Consider the following 19,163-nt stretch of genomic DNA (forward strand, 5'->3'; position numbering starts at 1 on the left):
GGCCTCAACAGTTAAGAGGCCCTTTCCTCTGGGCACACATGCGACAGCTCGCCTTTACGTGCAGTTCTAAAGGATCCGACCCTGTCCTCCAACCTCTGAGGGCTCATGCACACAGGTGGTACCCATGCACACACTCAGCACACAGGCACACACACGTAAAACTAAAACAACTACTAGGGCTGGAGAGACGAGGCAATGAGGAACACTTACTGCTCTTATGGAGGACCCAGGTTTGATTCCTGACACCTACATGGCGGCCCAGAACCACCCTTAACTCCAGCTCCAGGGAACCTGATGCCTTCCTGTAATCTCTGAAGGAACCAGGCACGCACGTGGTACAAATAAATACATATACAGGTAGGGGAAAGACTCACACATAAGTCTTACAAAATTGCAAGCATGTATTTCATAAATTTTAGATTCTGCACTGGAGAGAAAATGTGATAATAGTCTTTCTGAGATTGGTTTGTTTTGTTTAGCACAATGATCTCCTAGTTCTACCCATTTTCTTGCAAATGACATCATTTTATTGTCCTTTACACCCTAAAATCCATTGTGTCTTTGTCCATTCCTCTGTTGATGAACTTTTTCATCCTTCTTGCCACAAATGCTATTTCCGACCTTTTTATTCATTCACCATTCATTTAGCATGTTTCATGTCTACCCTGTGCCACACTGTCTAATCCTTTAAGCATGAAAGTGGATAAAGCAGCCACAGGAAGACGGGCAGTGGTGGCGCTCGCTTTTAATCCCAGCACTTGGGAGGCAGAGGCAGGCAGATCTCCATGAGTTCAAGGCCGGCCTGGACTACAGAGTGAGTTCCAGGACAGGCAGAGCTATTACACAGAGAAACCATGTCTCAAAAAAACAAAAAAAAAAAAGCAGCCATCGGTCCTTGACAGCACGACCAGTTCATGGCATAGAACAGCCCCGTGACAAGTGTGAGGAGAAAGGGGAGGAAGGCCCCGGTGGGGAGGGGTACAGGCTCTGGCCCTTTGCCATAGCCTGTGAGATGACCTGGGGAGGCCTCACCATGATGGTCCAGCCCCCGCTTGACGGAGGCCAGAGAGAGTGTGTCCAGGAGAAGGAAGGAAGCTGGCTTTAGGGCCTCCAGGCTGAGAGCAGGAAGCAGGACATGAGGTCAGAGAAGGGCGGAACTACGAGGGCTCAGACAGTGTGGAGGAGATGTCACATCTTTCTTTTTAATTTTCGAAGACGGGAAAATTATTGGTTGCAGTTTAGAGACAGAGAAATTAAAAAAAAAACAACAACAACAAACAACCTAAGCCCTGGCATCTGCTTGAAGGCCTTCTTGTCGCGTCATTCCAAAGTAGAGAACAGGATTTTAGTTTTGAGGAAGTGTCTCACTGGGCAGGCAAAAGTCCATTGTTCCTTCCCCTGGCAAGAGGAGGCTGCGGTTCTGGCTCACACCCCGCCCATAAACAACTCTGGAGAGAGTGGACAAACAGGCTTCAGGGCCTGGTGAGTCACTTCTGGGCGCTGGGGAGGGGGCCTCTGGGTGTTCTTGTCCAGCCCCAGGTTCAGGTAGCTGCTGCAGGCCACCGTAGCCCGGGACTGCCACCTGGCGGCCACATTCTGACTTGGTGTAGCCTCCCAGCTGGTCAGGGGAGGTGAGGCCTGAGGTTCATGGCAGTCAATGGAAAGTTGCTATGACCTGGCCCGTCAGGCAGGCCCTGGAGAGGCTCTCCAAGCTAGCACTCAGGTGCCATCCTCTGGCCCACAGCCCTGGTTGTCATTGTCGAGGCACAGGACTCAGGCTAGCTGTGGCTGTCAACCTGCCCCTAGCGATCCCGTACTTCATACTTCGCAGGCCTCTTGCAGCCTCAGGATCACTGAAGTTGTTGGCTCACTCTCACTAATGGTTGCCTGAGGTCTGGGCACCGGGCCACCGCTCACCCTCCAGCGAGGGTTAAACATTAGTGGGAGGTTATCGGGTTTGGAAAGGGGGTGGGGATCTCATTTGCAACAGTCTTCTCTGCTGGGCCTGCCTGGAGCAGCCGGTTCCCACCCGAGCCCATACAATGCCCGTGGAGGAGTTTGTGGCTGGCTGGATCTCCGGTGAGACATTTTTCTTTCTTTCTGTCATATTAGCCTTAAGGGTGGGTCGCTTCCCGGGGTGGTGGTGGGGACAATGAGTCCTCAAGAGGAATTGTTCTGCCGGAAGCACTCAGCAGCCAGCTGTCTTCAGAGCCTTCTTGGAATGGCCAAGGAGGCAGCTGGGAAAGCGGCTCAGAAGGACTGCTTCTGCATCCCAGGCCAAGTTGCCAGAGAACGCTGAGGACCTCCATGCCAGGGAGCAGCCTCCCCCAAGCCCCTTCTCCCAGACCAGGGGCCCGGAACACACTCACCTTTGATCTCACCGGCTGTCCTGACTTCCCCTTTGGAAATCTTCCCTACCTGGCAAAGGGTGACACTCCCGAGCCTTGAGGAAGGACACCATGAACCTGTCGTCACTCCCCCCCCACCCCCCATGATACACCTCACTCCCCAGGCCACAGAAGCAGCATTTTTGTGGAGAATAAGACTAGTGGGTGAAGCTGGGCGTGGTGGCTCACGCCTTTAATCCCAGCACTCTGGAGGCAGAGGCAGGTGGATCGCTGTGAGTTCGAGGCCAGCCTGGTCTACAAAGAGAGTCCAGGACAGCCAAGGCTGTACAGAGAAACCCTGTCTCAAAAAACAAAACAACAACAACAAAAAACTAGTGGGTAGATTTTTCCCCTGGGGCTGGCAGGACGTTGAGAAGGCTCCCAGCTCTGCACTGAGAGCTGGACAAGGTAGAAAGCAGGAGGAAGGGGCCGGCCGGGCCTGTTCTCATTCAAGGCCACAGAGCTCTGAGAGGACGGCAGAAGGACAGTTGGCAGCAGTAGTCACACCTTCTAGAGCTGCTGTTCTCAACCTTCCTCAGCTGTGACCCTTTAATACACTTCCTTGTGCTGTGGGGACCCCCAACCACAAAATTATTTTGTTGCTACTTCATAACTGTAATTTTGCTACTGTTATGAATTGTAACATAACTGTCTGCTGCGTGGGGTATCTGATATGGGACCCCCACCCAGCTCATGACCCATGGGTTGAGAATCAGTGATCTAGTGCCGCCTTTTCCATAGTCAGGGCTGGGGACAGCATTACAGCTGATTCGTTCCGTGTGTGTGTGTGTGTGTGTGTGTGTGTGTGTGTGTGTGTGTGAGAGAGAGAGAGAGAGAGAGAGAGAGAGAGAGAGAGAGAGAGAGAGAGAGAGAGAGAGAGAGAGACCACAGGTCTCCCTCCTTTTTCACAGCACCTTGTGGCCCAGTACCAGGTGTGGTGGGGCAGGGTAGGCCAGCTGGACTCTCCCTGGAGCCCCAAGAATGTAGGTAGTGGATGTCTGAGCGCACCCTGCCTTCCTGCCTCAGCTTGCATCCTTTCTCCTCTAGCACAGACTTGCTTCCTGGATTTGGCACTGAGCTCTTACTCTTTTTTTGTTTGTTTGTTGGTTGGTTGCTTGGTTTGGTTTGGTTTGGGTTTTTGAGACAGAGTTTCAAAATGCTATGTAGCCTTGACTGTCCTGGACTTGCTCTGTAGACCAGGCTGGCCTCGAACTCGCAGTGATCCGCCTGCCTCTACCTCCCAAGTGCTGGGATTAAAGGCCTGCGCCACCACACCGGGCTTTTTTTGGTTTTTGTTTTTGTTTGTTTGTTTGTTTGTTTTCGAGACAGGGTTTCTCTGCATGTATTCCTGGCTGTCCTGGACTCACTATGTAGACCAGGATGGCCTCGAACTCACAAGGATTCACCTGCCTCTGCCTCCGGAGTCCTGGGACTCAAGCCTCACTCTTACAGCCTTCTCGCCACCACAGGAGCTGTGGGCCTGGTCCTGGGGCACCCATTTGACACTGTAAAGGTGAGTGTTGCGAGAACCCGGAAGAGCAGTTGGCCTGGCTGGAACCCGGGTGAGACAGCTTGGCTAACTGGGATGACTCACTGGTGTGTCTGCCAGCATCTGCTGTGTGGATAACCTGGCCGCCACTGGGGGAGCAGCCTGGCTTGTCCAACTGCCTCACATGCCCAGTGCTTTCCATCCAGGTGCGGTTACAGACCCAGAGCACGTACCAGGGCATTGTGGACTGTGTAGTCAAGACTTATCGCCATGAGTCGGTAGGTAGCCCGCTTCTTTGGCGTAGGAGTCATCTGGGGGAAGCTGGTACCTGTTTCTTTTTGCTTGATAACAACTTCCAAGTCTTCAGCCCTGGCCGCCATGGGTGCCTGGCAGTCATATTGTACCCCAAAAGTAGAGTTGAGGTCTTTACAGTCTTCTACACCTGCTCTGGCTGCCTGAGACGGCGTTTAGACAAAAGTGCTGTACAGCCAGGCAGTGGTGGTGGCACGCCTTTAATCCCAGCACTCGGGAGGCAGAGGGAGGTGGATCTTTGTGAGTTCAAGGCTAACCTGGTCTACAAAGTGAGTCCAGGAAAGCCAGGGCTACACAGACATACCCTGTCTTGAAAAACAAAAAACAAAAAATAAAATAAAATGAAGGTGATATACAGCTATCCTGGTCAGAGGTGACAGTGGAACAGGGAAGCCCAGCATGCCTCCTACAATGTTCCCATGTCGCTTTGCAGGTCCTGGGCTTCTTCAAGGGAATGAGTTTCCCCATTGCCAGTGTAGCCCTGGTCAACTCTGTCCTCTTCGGAGTGTACAGCAACACGCTGCTGGCACTCACAGCCACCTCCCATCAGGAACGACGGGCCCAGCCACCCAGCTACACAAACATCTTCATAGCAGGTTGTACTGGGGGCCTCCTGCAGGTGAGAGGGTCATGGATGAGCACACATGCAGGTGGCAGAGTGATGGATCCGAGCCCTCTGCCCGCAGGGACTCCCAGCAGCACCTGTTAAGGCCCTCCTAAGGGGTAATTGTAGACATGGCTCCCACTGGCCTAGCCATGGAAACCAGGGGCAGGGGCAAAATCAGAAAGTTGGGGGCCAGTGCAAAGAAGACGCCAGGCAGAAGCAGCCAATGCTGAGGCTTGCCCACCTTCAGAGGGTTCTATTAGCCATGAGTTGTGGGAAGCCTAAGACGAGGGTGACCTTTGACCCTGACGAAGGTCATCCCCAATGGAGCTGAGTTTTGCCCTGAAGTGATTATAAAGCGGTTCTGGCGATTGTCCTACCCGCTGAGCCAGGCCTCTGCCTACTGTACTTGCTAACCATAATCTCTGAGCCTCCCGGAGCCACAGGTCACAGGCCTCAGGGGCAGCCAATCGCTGAGTCGCTCAGTCATTTGTTTTGGTCTTTGTTCTCAGCCCGGCAGTGACCAGGCTCTTGTGAGGTAGGTAGATACCACACAAGCTTCCAGGCCCCAGAAGGGAGTTAAAGGGAGTGTCTGAGCAGAAAGGGACAAAGGGTTCCCACTCAAGCCTACACCTCAGATGGACTCCTGGGTGACCCTCTAATGGATACCTGCCCTGATGCCACTGATTGCTCACGGGACAGAGAGCAAGATCAGAGGACAAAGTCGGGGTGTGCACGCCAGAGATTAATGATTAAAGAGACCCCAGAGAGTCCTAACTTCTCTTCCCTTCTCTTCTTCTCCCTGCTCCTTTTATTTTAAAAAGTTTGTTTATTTTTTGTTTTATGTGTCTGAGTGCTTTGCCTATACATATGCATGTGCACCATGTGTGTGCGGTGTCTGCAGAGGCCTGAAGGTGTTGGAGCTCCTGGAACAAAAGTTACTACAGATGGGTTTGAGCTGGCATGTGGGTGCTGGGAACTGAACTCCAGTCCTCTGCACGAACAGAGAGTGTTCCTAAGCACTGCCGTCTCTCCAACCCCTGTCCCTTTAGTGTTTTCAAAACAGGATCTTGTGTGCCAAGTGTGGTGACGCATGCCTTTAATTCCAAGAGTCGGGAGGCAGGGGCAGGTGGATTGCTGTGAGTTCGAGACCAGCCTGGTCTACAAAGTGAGTCTAGGACAGTCAAGGCTACACAGAGAAATCCTGTCTTGAAAAACCAAAAAAGAAAAAACAAAAAAAAGGAAAAAGGAAAAAACCCCAGGACCTTGCTATTTAACCCTGGTTGGCCTGTAATTCACCATGTAGATCAGGCTGACCTCAAACTTATAACAATCTTTTCCCCAAATTCTGGGATTATAGTTTTATGCCACCCAACCAAGCTCTATGTTCCTTACTGTATAGAGATGTGCCCCCATATTTCTTTCTTTCTTTTTTTAACAACAAAAATTCTTTTTTTTTTTTTTTTTTTTTTTTTTCAAAAATTCTTTTTCATTCATTTCACTCCAGGATTATCTTCTCTCAAAACAAAACCACGGAGAGAGCTTTCGCCCCTATATATCTTAAACCTGGAGGCCTACACCCCTCAAAAACAGGAAGAAAACCTAAGACCCTCTATAACGTGACTCGATTTAGGACCAGCCAGGCTCTGCTTCTCAATTGTCTTCTCCTCATCTCCCTGAAAAGCAAAACCAGGGACTCAAGTGGTGACTGGTCCAGGCGCATGCTGAAGCCAGGGTGTCCTGGGACATCTGTCAGCAGGGTGTTGGAGCCAGTTGTGTTCCAGCGAGGAACTGGGAGGAAGGGGCCAAGGCTGACAGCTTCTGATGGCACTAACTTTGCTTGTGGCTGGTTGAAGCTGCCCTGGTTAGTGAATTGGGTAACCCTGTAGGCTCCAAGGTTCCCACCCCACGGGATGCCCCTGTTTCAACCCCGGAGCTCCAGGTCAGAAGCCCAGCCCTGAATGGCTCAGCTTACCCTGGGGGCGGGCTCTGGGAGGGACATCTGTTTCAAAAGGGCTCCACACCTCCTCTACTGAGGCAGAAGCTTGCAGTGTGGCCTGCACTCCCTAAAGCCCTCCACCAGTCAGCTGCCAGCCTCTCCACTACCAGCCAGGCCTCCATCTGAACGGCAGAGCTCAGGTGCGGCTAGCCAAGTGCACACCAGTGACAAGTCAGCATCAGCCAGGGCCCTGTCTCCACCTCCTTTGTGAGACTGTGAGCAGTTTTCTTTGATTTCTAAAAAACATCTTAGATTTTAATTCTAAAATTAAATTTAAATTCTGCCTGTGGAGACCGGAAGAGGACATCTGAGCCCCTGTAACTAGAGTTAGAGGCAGCTGTGAGCTACCCATATGGGTCCTGAGATCCAGAGTCAGGTCTTTTGGATCAAACAGTATATACTCTTATCCACTGGGTCATCTCTCCAGCCCTGGCTGTTTTTCTTTTTTTCTTTTTGTTTTTGTTTTTGTTTTTGTTTTTCTTTTTCTTTCTTTCTTTTTTTTTCTTCTTCTTTTTTTAAAAAAATGTTTTTAAATTAATATATTTATTATTTTATGTGTGTGGATGTTTGCCTGCGTGTACCATGTGGCCGCCTAGTGTGCAGGCCAGAAGAGGGTGCTGGATTCCCTGCAGCTGGAGTTACAGGTGGCTATACAGAGTCATCATGTGGGTGCTGGGAATTGAACCTAGGTCCTCCAGAGGAGCAGCTGGAGCTTTTAACTATTGAGCCATCTCTCCAGCCCCCACCCTCACCCCCATGACTGGTTTCTTGAGACAAGGTTTCCTTCAACTATAGCCCACACAGGTCTGGAACTCACTATGTGGCTTTGGCTGGCCTTGAACTCTTTGTAGTCCTCTCATTGAAGCCTCTGGAGTTGCAGGGATGACATCAATACACCCAGCTAGAACCTCATCTGAGCTTCAGTGGCTTCTCTTGCCTTTTCTGGAGATGGGGGGTCTCACTGCATAGCACTAGCTGGCCTGAAATTTGCTATGTAGACCAGGCTGGCCTTGAATTCACAGAAATGGGATTAAAGGTGTGCATCCCTGTGGCCAGCTAGCTGCTTGACTTAGTTACATCCCTGACTCACACTTCCCTGGTGTGGTGACCTTCTGTTTTCCCAGTGCAGTCCAAGGCCACCCCAGATCTGTGTCCTGGCTCAAGTGCCTACCAAATCCCACCTGTTACCACCATCTCACCCTTACAAGCCTTTTTGGTGAGAGACGGGGAGGGCCGCCCTGGGGCCTCAGATAGGCCTGAAGGAGAAAGAAGGGAGGGACACTCTAAGGGTCTGTTTTAGAACGAGGCCAATGGGGAGCCTCGGACACCTGCAGCATTAGCGCCTTCCTGCTTCCTGCTGCTGAATCCTTCTCCTCCTCCTCCTTCTTGTTTTTCGAGACAGGGTTTCTCTGTGTAGCCTTAACTGTCCTGGACTAACTTTATAGACCAGTCTGGCCTCGAACTCACAGAGATCCGCCTGCCTCTGCCTCCCGAGTGCTGGGATTAAAGGCGTGTGCCACCACGCCTGGACAGCCTTTGCTGAACCCTTCTTGAGCCCCAGCCACTGCAAACACGTGGTCCTCCCTGGAGTCAGGGAGCCCAGGAGTCTCCTCCTGCTCGTCCTTGAGTGCCTGTGCCTGCTATCTTGGGAGGAGGGGCCAATACCCAGCCTATCAGGCCTGATAATAAGGGAGGCAGCTTGTTCTCAACTGTGCCCAGACAGTTGGCCAAACCCCCAGCCGTGTGTGTGTGTGTGTGTGTGTGTGTGTGCGTGTGCGTGCGTGTGTGTGTGTGTGTGTGTGTGTGTGTGTGTGTGTGTGTGTGTGTCCGTCCAGGAGTTGGTGGCAGGAACTTCTCTGCCCTGTTGTGGCTATAAACTTGGGATCTCCCAAGCCTAAGCCCCACCTTGTCCCCTCCATGCCTTTCTCTACAGGCCTACTTCCTGGCTCCTTTTGACCTCATCAAAGTCCGTCTACAAAACCAGACAGAGCCAAGGGTGCACTTAGGGAGCTCTGAGTCCCGGTACCGGGGGCCTGTGCACTGTGCAGCCTCCATCTTGAGAGAAGAGGGACCCTGGGGACTGTTCAGAGGATCCTGGGCCCTGGTGCTGAGGGACACCCCTACACTGGGAATGTACTTTGTCACCTATGAAGGGCTATGTCGCCAGTACACACCAGAAGGCCAGAATCCCAGTAAGTGTGCTGGGGTAGGGTGGGGTAGGGTGGGTGGGATGGAGTGGGATGGAGGTACAGCAGAGGCCAGGAAGGGGACTAAAGGCTGAGAGATGTTCTAGTCTGGCTCAACCCTGGCTCCCTCTGTCCCAGGTTCAGCCACAGTACTGGTGGCAGGGGGCTTTGCAGGCATAGCCTCCTGGATCACAGCCACACCTTTTGATGTGATCAAGTCCCGGATGCAGATGGACGGGCTGAAGGGAAGAAAGTACAAGGGGATGCTGGACTGTATGGCGAGCAGCTTCCGGCAGGAGGGAATAGGGGTCTTTTTCAAAGGCATGACCCTCAACAGTGCCCGTGCCTTTCCTGTTAATGCCGTCACCTTCCTTAGCTATGAGTATCTGCTGCGCTTGTGGAAATGAGCCTGGCCAGGCAGCACCAGCAACTCCACAGCGGAATCATGACTGACAGCAACTTGGCAAAGCACGCTGAAGCACCCATCTTGCAGGTGCAAAAGCAAGAGGGGCCTTGTATCGCCCGGAGAGTTAAGGAGCCAGTGTGCAAGAAACCAATGACTCTGGCCCCATGCAGACTCCAAGACACCCTCCCTCCTCCAGCCCACCTCAGCAGGCTGCTTCTTTCCAGGAAGCAGGGCCCCTAGGCACATACAAATCATCCAGACCGCCATGTCACAACTGCCCCTCTGAAGGAGCTCCCAGGGACTAGACCCTGTCCTGCTACCACCAGCCCTGGGGCTCAAAGCACTCCCATGGACAGGAGAATGACTTCCGTCTCTTTCATGTCCAGAGCCCTTCAGGGAAAGCCAGGTCCCCAGCTCCTGGCTGTCCTGCCCCACTAGGTATTCCTCTCTCTTGGTCACTTCCTTCTGTGGTCCCTCATGTCCCAGGAGTGGTGTGGGGTGGCAGCTTCTTCTCAGCTCCCTGGATCTCCTCCAAGATCCGGGGAGAGCTCTGTCTCTAGGGTCCTTCCAGCCCCAGCTGACTGTGGGGTACCCTCCTGCCTACCTCAGTCATAACTCTTCTTTTGTTTGTTTGTTTGTTTTGGTTTTTCATTGAGACAGGGTTTCTCTGTGTAGCCTTAGCTATCCTAGACTTGCTTTGTAGACCAGGCTGGCCTCGAACTCACCACACCCAGCCAGTTATAGCTCTTGTGCACGGTGCTTCATGGTTAGATTTTTGCTCCTCTGAGTTGTTAGGTTGTGCGAGTCTTGCGGTCAAGGTTGTACTTCTGTCTTTTGAACAGATACAGGCAATAAAGTTTCATTTGATACAGTTCTGGTAATCCCCTCCTGTTTCTGCTTCCACTACATGTGCGCGCGTGCACACACACACACACACACACACACACATATCTGCTGAACCTTCCAACCCACGTCCATGCCCTGACCCTCTCCAGGCTGTCTCTTTCTTACCTACGTTCTTCCTTATATTTGTCTAATACCCATCTCAATAGCTAAATTAGATTTAAAAACTGCCTGAGGGGCTGGAGCTAAGGCTCAGTGATTAAGATCCCTGGCTGCTCTTCCAGAGGACCCAGATTCAAATTCCAGCACCCACAGGGCAGCTCACACCTACCTGTAACTCCAGGTCTGGGGAATCTGGTGCCCTCTTCTGGCTTCTGTGGGAATTGCATGCACATAACATCCATACTTGAAGGCAAAACACCCATACACATAAAGTATTTGGGGGGGGGGGGGTGTCAACATGTAGCCCCAGCTGGAACAAAGGAGTATACCACACTGCCTGTCATAAAATTTTTAAAAAAGATTTATTTAATTATGTATACAGTGCTTTGCCTGCATGTGTACCTGCCCACTAGAAGAGAGCACCAGATCTCATTACAGATGCTTGGGAGCCACCATGTGGTTGCTGGGAAATTGAACTCAGGACCTCTGGAAAAGCAGTCAGTGCCACCATCACCCAGCTAACCCTGTCTTGAAAAAACAAAACAACCTCCCCAACAAAACAAACAAACAAACAAACAAACAAACAAGCTCAGGGTAATTGGACGTCTTGAAAGAGTGCTAGGATTGTAGGTGTGCCTGGCTCTTTTTTTTTTTTTTTTTTTAAGATTAATTTACTTGGGCTGGAAATATGGCTCAGAGGTTAAAAGCACTGTCTGTTCTTCCAAAGGCCCAGAGTTCAATTCTCAGCAACCACATGGTGGCTCACAACCATCTATAATGAGATCTGGTGCCTTCTTCTGGCCTGCAGGCACACATTCAGCAGAATACTTGTGTGTGGTTTTGTTTTGTTTTGTTTTTGTTTTTCAAGACAGGGTTTCTCTGTGTTAGCCCTGGCTGTCCTGGACTTAGTTTGTAGACCAGGCTGGTCTCAAAATCGCAGAGAGCTGCCTTCTCTGCTTCCCGAGTGCTGGGACTAAATGCATGGGCCAGTACTTTTTAAAAAATATTTATTTATTATGTATCCAATGTCCTGCCTGCATGTGTGCCTACCCACCAGAAGAGGGCACCAGATCTCATTATAGATGGTTAGGAGCCACCATGTGGTTGCTGGGAATTGAACGCAGGACCTTTTTGGGTTTTTTTGTTTGTTTGTTTGGTTTGGTTTGGTTTGGTTTGGTTTTTTGAGACAGGGTTTCTCTGTGTAGCCTTGGCTGTCCTGGACTTGCTTTGTAGACTAGGCTGGCCTTGAACTCACAGAGATCCACCTGCCTCTGTCTCCCGAGTGCTGGGATCAAAGTTGCGCGCCACCACGCCCGGCTTCAGTGCCAGGCTCTTGATGAATGTCTTAATGTACTTCTGCTCAACACATCCAGGTCTGTCCCACCACAAGACATTTGCTCATGCTCTTTTCAACCTCGTTTGTGCCTCCCCCTCATCTTTCATTTCTTGTATCCTTCGAGACATCGTTCTGTTTCCTTGGGCTGTGCCAACGGCTCAGAAGTCCAGCTTGCTGAGTCAAACCTCAGAGTTTCTGAGTCAGCAGGATTTTGAGGGCATGAGGACGTATATTTCCCTAACTTCCCAGATGCAGCTGAAAATGTGGGCCCCACAATGAAATGTCACCCCCTCCTTGGTCACCTCCGAGTATCTTTGCTGCATGATTCTGATTCTGTCTGTCTCTCTAAACCATGCTCTCCACGGAGCAGAGACTCCACTCCTAGGTGCCTATCATCAGAACTAGAGGTGCACATGGAGGCGCTCCAGGAAATTGTTTTGAGAGTCTAGGGATGCACCTCAGCTGGTAGAATGCCATGCATGCAAAAAATTCCAGACCGGGGCTGGAGAGATGGCTCAGCGGTTAAGAGTACTAGCTGTTCTTCCAGAGGACCCAGGTTCAATTCCCAGCACCCACATGGCAGCTCATAACTGTCTGTAATTCTAGTTCCAGGGGATCCAACACCCTCACACGTATGTACATAAATAATAAATAATTTTTAAAAAATAAAAATAAAATAAAGTCCAGATCGATCCCATCTATCACATAACATGGGGCGGGTGACAGACATAACTCTAGCACTGCGTAGGTGGAGGCAAAAAGTCAGAAGTTCAAGGTTGTCTTTAGCAAGATATCAAGTTTAAAGTCAGATTAGGCTACATGTGAGGCAAAACTATGGGCCAGGGCTGCCTCCTAAAGTGAGTGCTGACTCAGCGATCTGGGACACAGAACCATGGAGAGAGAGCCTGGGACCCACACACTAAACCTTGAGTTCTTACGTCTTGGGGAAGATCACTCCAAGACTCAGAACGGGCTAAGACCCTCAAGGAACTACAGCAGTGAAAGGGCAGACTGGAAAGCCTCCAGCCACCAGCTCCCACAGTCTCCCACAGACAACAGGCCTGGCTCCCCTAGAGAACTAGGAACCACATTCCTGCTCCCTGGAGTCTGCCTCTGAGCAGCTAACAGTACATCTTCTCTGAGCCCCCTTCTGTCCAGAAGAAGCAATAACGCATTTTCCTAGAAGCGAGCCACCACTGTGGTTCCACTGTTTAGGGCTTACCTAAACATATAGGGCCCTGTCTCCTTTCTTTCTCTGAGACAGAGTATCACACCCAGCTCCGCGTAGACATTTTTCCTAAAATAAGACACAGATGGCCAGCAAGAGCTGGGCAAGGGCCTGGGCCCCGTGCTGTGAGTCTTTAGTTGCAGCACTTGGGGGGCAGAGGCGGAGGATCGCTGGGTTTGAGGCTAGCCAGAGCTACATGGTGAGACCCTGTCTCTAAACAACAAAAACTAAAACCAACCAACCCACCAACCAGACAGACACAAACAAATGACCTGGGCAAAGTGGTACGTACCTGTAACCTGCCATTCTGTACACTGGACATTCTTAGACAAAGGTTCAAGTCTAACCTGGGCCAAACACAAACACACAGGGATTTTTAAAAAGTTTCCAGCCGGACATGGTGGCGCACGCCTTTAATCCCAGCACTCGGGGGCAGAGGCAGGCGGATCACTGTGAGTTCCTGGCCAGCCTGGTCTACAAAGCGAGTCCAGGACAGCCAAGATAATGTAGAGAAAACTTGTCTTGAAAAACCAAAAAAGCAAACAAACAAACAAGCCGAAGCCGGCTGTGGAGATGCCTCAGTGGTAAGAACACACGCTGTGTAAGCCTAACTCTGCTCCCTGGGACACAGAAAAGGCCTGACACAGTGGTGCAGACTGTGAAGCCAGCGTTCCTACAGTGAGCTGGGATGCTGTGCCAGACAGACATTCAGTGTTGAGAGCCCTTGTTGTGCTTAGAGGACCTGAGTTCAATTCCTAGCACCCATGGTGGCTCACAACCATCTAGAACGCCAGTTCCAGTGGTTCCAACAAGCACAAATGTGGTACACATATAGGTGTGCACACAAAACCTTCATATACATAAAGTAAAAATAAATACATCTTTAGAAAATTCAGCCAGGCGTGGTGGCGCACACCTTTAATTCTAGCAGTCCGGAAGCAGAGGCAGGTGGTTCTCTGTGGGTTCGAGGCCAGCCTGGTACACAGAGTGAGTCCAGGACAGCCAAGGATGCAGAGAGAAACCTTGTTGCTAAAAACCAAAAATTTAAAAAAAAAGGGGGGGGGGGCTTAGTGGTCCTGGTTTCCTTCCCAACACTGACTAAATAAATGAACTTTTCTACACCTGTTCCCCTCTATGTCACACTAGCATCTCTCTTCCTCAGGCTACTCAATGGAATGAACACAGTCCAGCTCCCAGTGCCACAGTGACCGACAGACTTGACATGAAACAGACAAGAGCCACAGGGTGTCTGCCAATATAAACAAGTTTCCCCTGTAATGAATGACCTGGTCATAGGTCAGAACACTAGACCTCAAACGGCCCCAGTTAAGTGTTACATTACAGTATCACACTGTAAACACCGATAGCTAGCAACTGTTAAGACAGAGTTGCTAGGTCTAGAGAGATGGCTCAGTGGTTAAGAACGCTGCCTGCTCTTCCAGGAGTCCTGAGTTCAGTTCCCAGCAACCACATGGTGACCCACACGCATCTATAGTGTGATCTGATGCCCTCTTCTGTAGATTAAAAACAAACAAACAAACAAAAGCCAGGCATGGTGGTGGCCCATGCCTTTAATCCCAGCACTTGGGAGGCGGAGGCAAGTGGATCACTGTGAGTTCGAGGCCAGCCTGGTCTACAAAGTGAGTGTAGAACAGCCAAGGCTACACAGAGAAACTCTGTCTTGGGGGGGGGGGGGCGGAAAAAAAAAGACAGGGTTGCTAGCTGTTCAGGGGTTCTCAGCACATCTCACCTCCATATAGTCAATACTCAGGGGTGCCCCCTCAAGGCCAGCTGCCCTATGCTTGCTGAGCTGTTGTTGTTGTTGGTGGTGGTGGTGGTGGTAGTTTTCTGAGACAGGGTTTCTTTGTGTAGCCCTGGCTGTCCTGGACTAGCTTTGTGGACCAGGCTGGACTCGAACCCAAGCCGGGTTTGCTTGCTGACTTTTTGGCTTGCCATCCTTGCCACTTTTCTCTCTATTCCAAGGTCTACATATCAAAACTCACCACTGGGTGGTGAGCAGCCCAGCAGGTAAAAGCACTTGCCAGAGAAGCCTGGAGACCTGAGTTTCCAAGTGAAAGTAGACATCCAACTCCACAAAGTTGTCCTTTGACCTCCACACATGCATGGTAGCAAGTGTGCATGTGTGTTCTCTGTGTAGCCTGGACTGTCCTGGACTCAACTTGTAGACCAGGCTGGCCTTGAACTCACAGAGATCCTCCTGCCTCTGCCTCCTGAATGCTGGATTACAGGCGTGCGCCAATGCGCCCTGGTGAAACATGCCTTTAATCTCAGCACTCAGAAGACAGAGGCAGGTGGATCTCTAAGGTTTCTAGGCCAGCCCAGTCTACACAGTGAAACCCTGTCTCAAAACTGAAAATACACCCAAGCAAACAACAACAACAGCTCATCCCTACTGGGTTTCCCTAGGCTTTGTGGAGCCAAAGCACTGTGCAGAAGCCCGGCTTTGCTTTCTGGTCTTGTGTGGCAGAGATATCACCTTTGCAATCTTGTCACATAGGAGGTCTTGATAAAAGGAACTGTGGTGAAATGAACAAATGGAGGAAAAACTATAGACCCCTCCAGATCTCACTTGCCCAGGCTGCTTGCAGCCACTGCACCACACACAGGCTGACACCTGAGACCTGTCTTTAAGTTTCCTTCTCATAGGTGCGGCCCAAGACAAGGGTCCCTGCGTGAAGGATCCCTTCTGATAAAAAGACTTCACTCAGCTGGGCGTGGTGGCGCACGCCTCTGATCCCAGCACTCAGGAGGCAGAGGCAGGGGGATTGCTGTGAGTTGGAGGCCAGCCTGGTCTATAAAGTGAGTCCAGGTTAGTCAGGGCTACACAGAGAAACTCTGTCTCAAACCCCCCCCCCAAAATAAAAAATAAAATAAAATAAAAAAGAAGAAGAAAGAAAGAAAAAAGAAAGACTTCACTCTTCTCTCACGCAAACCATGCCTTGAGAAGCAGGGGTTTGGGGGAGGCATGAGGAGTTAGCTCAATTGGTGCAGTACTCGGTATGCACACAGCTCTGGCTTTGGTTTAATTCCCAGTGCCACATAAATCAGGGTATGGTGGTAGATCCCTATAGTCCTGGCTCTAAGGAGAGGAAGGCAAGCAGATTAAGACTTTAAAAGTTTGCCGGGCGGTGGTGGCACACATCTTTAATCGCAGCACTTGGGAGGCAGAGGCAGGTGGATCTCTGGGAGTTCCAAGCCAGCCTGGTCTACAGAGCAAGTTCTAGGACATCTAGAGCTATTACACAGAGAAATCCTGTCTTGGTGGCAGGGGGGAAGACTTTCAAAGTTCAAAATCAACTTCAGTTACACAGTAAGTTTGAGGCTTGCTACATGAGACCTTGTTTCAAAAAGAAAGAATGAAAGCAAAAAACCCACACTCCGACCTCCTTTCTGGTTAAAAAAACTTTATTTCCAGAAGCAAAATTGCTTTTGACACGAAATTCAAGGGACAGGCCGATGTCAGGAAGCCCACCTTTCTGGGGTCTACCTTATTAAGACTAACTCCCCTGAAAGCTCTAGAACTTCTACCAGGGCCTAGAAGCGACACAGCCTAGATTCCCACTCTCGAGGCCCCACCTGTGGAAACTCTAGGCTTGAACAAGTGTTACTCTGACCTTAGACTTTGTGTCCCAACTTCCTTCCCTTTTACACCCTCCACACACTATTTCCACAGGAAAGAGCCAGTGTGCCTCTGGAGAGGCGTTTCCATGGGAAACGGGAAAAGCAGAGAGGATTTGTGGGTGGGCTCTGCTTCCTCATAGCCGGCAGAGCCGCTCCACCTCTGCCTCACAGTCATAGAACTTCTCAAAGAGCTCTGGGGAGGTACTGTTGCATTCCAGCCACCTCCTCAGAGTGCACAGTGCCCTCAGGGCATCGGCTTTGGTGGGCAGGGCCTCAAAGCCATCTTCTTCCCTCCCACTGTCTTCAGTACCCGTCTCCTCTTTGCATACCCCAGGCTCTGGGTCCTCATCCTCCAGGTCCACAAAGTGGGAAAACTCCTCTGGGCTCAGCCCACTAGGGACTGGTGACATCTCAGTGTCTTTGTCCAGGGACAGCTGTGTTTTGCCCGGAGCAAGCCCTTCCTGAATGAAACTGCTCAAAATGAGCCGAGGAGGTACCTTGGCCCAAGCTGCAGCCACCATATGCAGAGCATCCAAAACTGTGATGCTGGCCCTGGCCTCAGCCAGTGAGGCATCCCCTTTCCCGCTCTGCGTGGCAGCCAGTTTGCTCAGCAGACGGTGACGGTAATGGGCCTTAAAGGCCAGAATCACAGAACCAGGCAGAGAAGGTGTGGTGCCAGCGGCAGAGAGAGGCAGGAGGCACACGTGGTGGAGCCCGGGAGGGCTGGTCCATCCCTCTGCCACTCTGGCAGCCAGCAGCAAGGCTACCCGTCGGCCCTGTTGTCCCATGTCCTGGTCAAACTGTGCCAGCCACTCTGACCAGGGGATTGCTAGGTCCGGGTGATAAGAGGCAGGTAGTGCGTCACTGTTGACCCCAAAGAAGCATCTTGGGGCAACCTGGAGCCCACCCACAAATACTTTTCGCTTTTCTGTGCCTCTGCTGTTGGCACACAGCAGTACCTGCAACCGGTCACATTGAAACACTCTGCCGGGCACTGCCCGGTAAAACAAGGGCACTTCAGCGCAGCCAAAAACATCTTCCGGTGAGAAGTCCTTAAGAGAAAGAGGTGGCTGGGCCTGGGATGGAGGCCCCGAGGGAGGTGGTTCAGGGGGCAACAGAGGGACGAGGACCTGGCGGGACCCAAAGCCCACATTGTTTCGGCGTTTCCAGCGGACAAGCCAGCCGATGCTGGGCACAAAATCCTGGCCCATGATATCAGCCAGTTCCTTCGCCTTGTGGAGCAGCATGGGCCCAGTGACGTCCCAGGCCTTGGCTCGGGCAATGTGGTACCAACAGAGCAGAGCTTCGTCAATCCCACTGTACTTGGACTCACGCTTGCGCTTGCGCTCGTGGTTGGCCGTGCCACTGCACCAGTCTGCCAGCAGCTTCTCCTTATTCTTGCAGATACGTGAGATCTGGGGCTGGGAGACCCGGAAGCGCCGGGCCACCTCTGACTGGGACATCTTAGACTCGTCCAAGAGTTCCAGCACCTGGATCTTCTCAGCCAGGGACAGGGCATGAAGCTTCTTCTTGGTGTTCAACTCCATGACTTCCCGCGAACCTGCTGGGGGAGGAAAGGAGAGGGAGCCATAGGCTGAGGGTAGGAGGGACGGAAGAGTACAACACACACGAGGACAGGGCAGTCAGCGGGAAGGCAGATCAGCTGAAAGAGAAAGGGGCTGGCCAGGCTGAGAGAAGAGAGGGCTAGACCCCATCGGAAGACTGCCAGGACAGAGCCAGCAGGGGGTCTCTGGTCAGAGGCAGAGGGAGTTGGTATTGAGAGGCTGGGGTTTGGTATTGATGGGGTGGAAGGCTGACTAGAAGCCAAGGACAACCAGGAGATTGCTGTGGAGACAACAAAGGAGCAACAACAGGCCTAGGGCTGAGGCTGAGTGAGGCAGGTGCAGGGGACAGTCAGGGTGCCAGGAAGAAGACCTGAGAGGAGACGGGGAGGAGGGCCGGGGTTGAATTTTGATGAGGCTATGCCATGGAGGCGGGTGGTGAACTGAACGGCCAGAGTTGAGGAGAACAGGTGAGATGGTACAGATGACAAAGCCAGATGGCTAGGGTCTGAAGGCGCTAGTCCAGTTTGGTGCTGGCGAGGTGACGTGGTGAGGCTCGTCAACGGTCCAGCTTGAAGGGAAGTGAAGGGCACGGTCGAGAGTGAAGATGCCAAGGCGACAAAGGGCGACAGGGTGAGGAGGCTGAGGGCGGCAAAAAGGGGAGGAGTGTCCTCTGCCTGCCTGGTGGTATCCTGGAGAGATTATCTGAGAGCAGCGAGCAGCGGCCGGGACGCAGGCTGTCCCCAGAGCTGGGCTGTGCGCCCCGGCTCGCCCCGCTTTGACCCTTAGTCAGTCGGCTAAACTGACCCCAGGCGTCGACCCAGCCAGCCCGCCCGCCCGCCCGGCCTCTCGCTCCGCACCCACCTCCAGGAGCCGTCCCGCGGCTCCAGTCCCTGCCCCAGCCAGGCTCCCGGGCCTCGGTGTGCTAGGCTACAGCAGAACCAGAGAGGGACGGGCGCCGCGACCCCGAGGGCAGAGCGCGCCGCGGGGCTGCTCGGACGGCGGGC

At 52.0% G+C, this 19,163-nt stretch overlaps 2 protein-coding genes across 4 annotated transcripts; one reads left to right on the plus strand and one right to left on the minus strand.

Moving 5' to 3' along the window:
- The first annotated feature begins 1,877 nt into the window (after positions 1-1,877).
- Slc25a45 (solute carrier family 25 member 45) lies at positions 1,878-9,550 on the plus strand. 3 transcript variants are annotated; one of them, XM_051145931.1, is made up of 6 exons: positions 1,885-2,079; positions 3,857-3,900; positions 4,083-4,154; positions 4,622-4,807; positions 8,725-8,983; positions 9,116-9,550. In XM_051145931.1, exons 1-6 carry the CDS (start codon positions 2,043-2,045, stop codon positions 9,382-9,384), a joined length of 867 nt encoding a protein of 288 aa, XP_051001888.1. In that variant the 5' UTR covers positions 1,885-2,042; the 3' UTR covers positions 9,385-9,550. The 3 variants fall into 3 exon arrangements, with proteins under 3 accessions (XP_051001889.1, XP_051001888.1, XP_051001890.1); XM_051145933.1 differs by having other exon boundaries at positions 2,016-2,079; positions 3,840-3,900; XM_051145932.1 differs by lacking the exon at positions 4,083-4,154 and having other exon boundaries at positions 1,878-2,079.
- Positions 9,551-16,376: 6,826 nt separating this feature from the next.
- Tigd3 (tigger transposable element derived 3) lies at positions 16,377-19,163 on the minus strand. The gene is made up of 2 exons (XM_051145934.1): positions 19,021-19,163; positions 16,377-18,155 (listed from the first exon to the last, which is right to left on the minus strand). Exon 2 carries the CDS (start codon positions 18,139-18,141, stop codon positions 16,729-16,731), a length of 1,413 nt encoding a protein of 470 aa, XP_051001891.1. The 5' UTR covers positions 18,142-18,155; positions 19,021-19,163; the 3' UTR covers positions 16,377-16,728.

This window comes from Acomys russatus, chromosome 5, assembly GCF_903995435.1.
Source record: "Acomys russatus chromosome 5, mAcoRus1.1, whole genome shotgun sequence".
Taxonomy (NCBI): domain Eukaryota; kingdom Metazoa; phylum Chordata; class Mammalia; order Rodentia; family Muridae; genus Acomys; species Acomys russatus.